Consider the following 5638-nt stretch of genomic DNA (forward strand, 5'->3'; position numbering starts at 1 on the left):
AGGTCGGCACACTTGATGCCATGCAGCTAAGCATTTGATTCTACTCCCTTGATTTCGGATTCCCCATAAGAAGGTCTTGTAGTTCCTTTTGATTTTCTAGATGATAGAGGCTGATGTGGGGTGCACTACCTGTTGAAAATATTTTGTCTAGAAACTGCTATATTGTCATTTTATAATAGTATTATAAAAGAATAATTTATTAAAATAAATTCAGAAAATTGAAAAGAGCTTGCTTGTATCGAGGCATGTGATATACAATGCCCTAAAACGTAATTTGTCCCTACGTCCTAAAGACCGAAGAGATGCGATGGTTCCGAATATACGTATTATTTCGGAAACACTATATCTTTTTGGAAACCAACAATCCCTTCCGAAGAGTCGCAACTCTTCTAAAAGAGATGCCTTACAAAAAAATATTTTAAAACATTTAAAACAACTAAAACTCCAACACTACTACTACTATCCAGTAGATTGGAATGCATCTCAACACCAAACTGATGGGTGCAAGCCGGCTTGCCAATGAGAGAGCTTTTTTGCTTCCAACCTGATAATTTTTTTTCTATCTTTTCTACTAGGAAGTTCCAATCATCCGGTTTCGTGCTGAAAATTTTTAACGGAATGCTTAGGTATGGTAGAAGGAAGGAGAGATGGCAGTATCTTTAGTTATGTCGAAACTGATGAATTTGGACGTGAAACTTGATCTCGAGCCCTCTTAGCTGCTCATGTGAGTATAAGATGAATTTAAGTGACTTTATGCTGTCCTTGGAAGCTTCACACGATGCCAGGATGTCGTCTACGAATTGTAAGCAATTGGTTTTGCCAACGATGTCCTAGTTAATTTGAAACCTACCTTTTCTAATATTAATGATGCTAATCCTCGGGGTAATGTTTCTTTGCTTTTGTAGGATAATACTTAAAATTTAACTCATTTACACCAGATTTTTCATCATGGAGTTATCAAAGTAATATAGTGTGAGGATTCATACGGACTTATATTTAGTTCTACAGTAATTATACACTAGAAAAATTTTAGATACTTATATAAGATCAAAAAAATAAAATAATATATTTTGGTTAGTTTTTTTAGAAATGATATGAGAGCAAACTCGGTCCATAGCCTATATGGCAATGCGGATAATGGAACATTTTAGTATTGGCCCATTTGAGCCTAACCATAGACCAATTGGTGTGTTTGTGATTGATTGATGGAACTCGTGAATGCATTTTGGTGTTGTAGTTTGATAAAAAAAATCAAGACTAAAATAGAGAAAGTACGAGGATCCGTGCGAAATTATATTTAGTCCTATTTTAATTATGCATTAGAGTACTTATACAAAAACTTTTTAGGCGGCCTACGCATACATACAAGAAGGCTAAGAAATCCGACTAACGTGATGCAAATATGATCCTCAATGTATGATATCCTAATTAGGCGAACCGGACTTTAACCATGTGTTTCTTCACGGTTAAGAGAGCCAATCCAACGTTGCAAAACATAGCGCCTACGTGCCACGTACGAGGAATTAGCCGAGGTGGTGGTTGGCTACGTACCGAGAAATTATATCAGTATTGGGCGGGCTGGGGATGGGAGTTTAGCGAATACCTTCTTCTTAATTACACACTCAGCACAATTAAGTACACTGTACACCTTATCCCATCTCCGTACCTCCGACTTTATCTGCCACAATTCTCAACTCACCTACCGACCCACGATCTTCGCCAATCAACACCGCCCAATGACCGGCCCCACCATTCTCCTTCCCTTTTTGAACCTCACAACTGTCAGGTCCGTTTCCAGGTCCCAGATCCGAACCCCACAAGTCTCTTTAGACGTAGGAATATTCCACCAAGGCAGGGACATATCCGCTTCCTCGATCCTGGATCCCGTGTGACGGCTCAACATTCCCATTTCTCTCCTTGCAGTGTTTCTCTTTGGATCAATCGAGAGAGGAGAAAGAGGGGAGAGGAGGGGATGGGGTCGACGGGGGTGCAGCGCCGGACGCTGGTGCTGGTGAACCTCGCCGGAATCATGGAGAGGGCCGACGAGGCGCTCCTGCCGGCGGTCTACAAGGAGGTGGGGGCGGCGCTGCACGCCACCCCTACGGGGCTGGGCTCCCTCACCCTCCTCCGGTCCGTCGTCCAGGCCGCTTGCTACCCCCTCGCCATCTACATGGCCGTCCGCTACGACAGGACCCACATCATAGCGCTCGGCGCCTTCCTCTGGGCCGCTGCCACCTTCCTTGTCGCCCTCTCCGACACCTTCCTCCAGGTTTGGAACCCCACAAAGCTGCAATCTTTGCCGCTTTTCTGTTTGCCTTTTTGATGGGTTTGGTTTGAATCGAGGCGGGCGGGATGCGGGTTTTGCGGATTTGAGCAAAAGTTTCGATTTTTAGCGGGAAAGATTGAATCTTAGATTGGTTTATTAGGTTAATTATTTATATTTGTGATACTTAGGGAGTGTTTTGATGGGGTTGAGCGTTAACTGTTTGGGATATTCTGTGGAACCGAATAGGGTTTTTTGTTGTTGTAGGGCTCATATAAATTCGTAAGACTTGGCTTCTGTTTTGTTGTTGTAGACAAAAACCCTTAACTTGTGAGTTGAACTATTGCCATTTGTGAAAATAGTGTTTGGATCAACTGTTGTTTAGAAGAGCATGACTAACGGGTTTCTTGGCCTCTTTTGAAACATGATTGATTTGGTTCTGAGATTTCTGTTTTACTTCAAGTAATTGGTATTAATTGTGCCATCAATGATCAAATAAGGCATTACCTGCTGCACCTTCTTGGACTACTTGCCAAACTAATTTTCCCATCTGCTAGGTGATTCATAACTTGGCTGCTTTCCAATGGCGGAAACCATGTCAATAACCATCAAGACTTGTCCCAATTATTGGGGGTTTCATTTTTTGCGGAATCCGTATCTATCACTCTTTTCTTGCTGAGGGCTTCCTGACTAGGAAACACCCAACAAAATTGTTTGCTTGGTGGATTTGTTGAATCTTTGATGCTGTCTGAATGTTTGTATATTCTAAAGTCTAGTTTCTCTTCTTTACTCTAGAAATCTTTGATATGTCTACTTTCTTTTGTTGCTCTCTTGTTGCTTAAATCCTTAATTTGCTCCATTTATGAAGCAACCTAATGTTTTAAATGCTTCTTGAAAGCAGAACGAACCCAAAAAAAAAGCCTCGATATGCACATAATATGATATAATTTACGTATATTTCATACTATGGTTGTTATGCAGGTAGCAATCTCAAGAGCCTTGAATGGGATTGGGCTAGCCCTAGTGGCCCCGGCTATCCAGTCCGTTGTAGCTGACTCCACTGATGACAGCACACGTGGTTCGGCTTTTGGATGGCTACAACTGACTGGTAATGTTGGTTCCATCATTGGTGGCTTCTTCTCACTACTACTGGCATCAACTTCGTTTATGGGAATTGCGGGTTGGAGAGTTGCTTTCCATCTGGTCGGCATAATAAGCATCATTGTAGGAATCTTGGTCCGACTCTTTGCGGTGGATCCTCATTTTCATAATGATAGTTCAAGTAACGAAGCGATTTCACGCAAGTCTGTTTGGACAGAAGCCAAGGACCTTGTTAATGAAGCCAAAGCTGTTATGAAGATTCCATCATTTCAGATTATCGTGGCGCAGGGGATCACTGGTTCATTTCCATGGTCTTCTCTTTCGTTTGCACCCATGTGGCTGGAGCTTATTGGATTCTCGCATGGCGTAACTGGATTCCTCATGGGCATTTTCGTGGTTGCAAATTCTCTAGGAGGACTATTTGGAGGAAAGATGGGGGATATTTTAGCCAAGCGTTTCCCAAATTCTGGCAGGATAGTTATGTCCCAGATAAGCTCCAGCTCTGCCATTCCTCTTGCAGCTCTATTGATGTTGGTCTTACCTGATGACCCCTCCACAGGACTTGTGTATGGCCTTGTCTTGTTCGTCATGGGATTTAGCATATCTTGGAACGCTCCAGCTACAAACAAGTAAGTTATTGTGATTCTGTTCTCCCAAATCTTGATATATGGCTAGCAGAATTAGTAAGATCATGACAGAATTGTACCATGAACATGGGAACAATGAGCTCATTAAAAAAGCTAATCTCATTTGATGCTGCCATGAACTTTAGATAATGGCTAAAACCATTGGACCACTGATAGTAAATAGGAATGGAACCCTTGTGTGGTTCTTCACATATATACGTATAATCTCGACATGGAACCATAATCATTGATTTCCCTTTTAACAAATAATTATTTTCTTCCATGCTATTTTCAGCAAAAGAATGGAGTCATCTTGTGAAGAACTCTCTTTCGAAAATAAACTCAATCATAATACTATAATATTTCAAGGTCCTTTTTCTTCAATGGCAAAAGAAACCTTTCAAAGCATTCTCTTTCAGAATAAACTTTCTTTTACCATGCTATGGCACCTTCTATTCATTTTGGTAATTTCTCTCTCTGTGGTGCACACAGTCCTATATTTGCAGAGATTGTCCCAGAGAAATCAAGGACAAGCATCTATGCTTTGGATAAATCCTTTGAGTCTGTACTATCATCGTTCGCTCCTCCTCTTGTTGGCATTTTAGCTGAGCATCTTTATGGGTACAAACCAATTTCTTATGGAGCAGGTGAGAATACCACTGTTGAGACAGATAGAGAGAATGCTGCCTCCCTTGCCAAGGCACTCTACACAGCAATAGCAATTCCCATGTCACTCTGTTGCTTCATCTACTCCTTCCTGTACCACACCTATCCCAGAGATAGAGAAAGGGCAAGGATGGATTCCTTGATAGAATCAGAATTGCAGCAGATAGAATTGGAGAATGCTTGTGAAGTGGGACGTGATTCTGGAAGCCAACATTCTGAATTGCAGTTGAATGGAAGCGAAAGAAGCGTGATTGATTTGGCTTATGGAGAGGAAGACTTTGAGACTGATGACAATGATGAGAGGACACTGCTTTCTTGGCAAGTGGAAGTATCAAATGGGAGGGATTAGCATACGAATTAATGAAAACTTTCTGCTTCCCACGGTTACTTTTAGATTTAGACCAGTCTAGTACAAAGAGTGCTCTCGAGAACCACAAATGCGGTTTATTTCTGAATCTGGTGTTTGGCTTTGGAGGCCAGATGTTACTGGGAGTCGGCTTTTGGAGGAAGTTCATAGGTCATTTCAGATCATGTACTTATAGACCACAAAATGATAGATATAAATAGTGTTTGAAGTGAGTGGAGAATTCAAGTTTTTGTCTGAGGGGACTAGTATATAAATGAAATAGTTTACCTTGGATGGTAATCTCTCTATTGACAAATCTTGTACACGACTGCTTCTTGAGCAACTACTTTGGTTTCTCTGAGTCCGGTGACTGCTTCAGAGACTACATGGTAGCTTGGGACTTGGGGTTAGTTCCTGTAGGAGGTTGCCATTTTCAGTTGGTAGCTGGAAGACTTAATGGCTTTTTTATTGTTTTGAATTATTTTTATGTTGCTTTTAAAGAAAGTGTGGATTGTAATTGTAAAAACAAGTGGAAAGAAAAAAATCCACTTAATTGTAACAAGATTGCAAGTGTAATTGACAATTTTTGAAATTCCAATTTCTATGCACAAACTCCTGTTTCACATTTTTGAAAAA

The 5638-nt window shown here is 41.0% G+C and overlaps 1 protein-coding gene across 1 annotated transcript; it reads left to right on the forward strand.

The window, feature by feature from the left end:
• The first annotated feature begins 1879 nt into the window (after positions 1-1879).
• On the forward strand, positions 1880-5638 carry LOC113463596. Its single transcript, XM_026809669.2, has 3 exons — positions 1880-2269; positions 3245-3993; positions 4483-5638. The coding sequence occupies exons 1-3, from the start codon at positions 1973-1975 to the stop codon at positions 5003-5005; spliced, it is 1569 nt and encodes a 522-aa protein (XP_026665470.2). The 5' UTR covers positions 1880-1972; the 3' UTR covers positions 5006-5638.

The sequence above is a fragment of the Phoenix dactylifera genome, unplaced genomic scaffold (assembly GCF_009389715.1).
Source record: "Phoenix dactylifera cultivar Barhee BC4 unplaced genomic scaffold, palm_55x_up_171113_PBpolish2nd_filt_p 000609F, whole genome shotgun sequence".
NCBI lineage: Eukaryota > Viridiplantae > Streptophyta > Magnoliopsida > Arecales > Arecaceae > Phoenix > Phoenix dactylifera.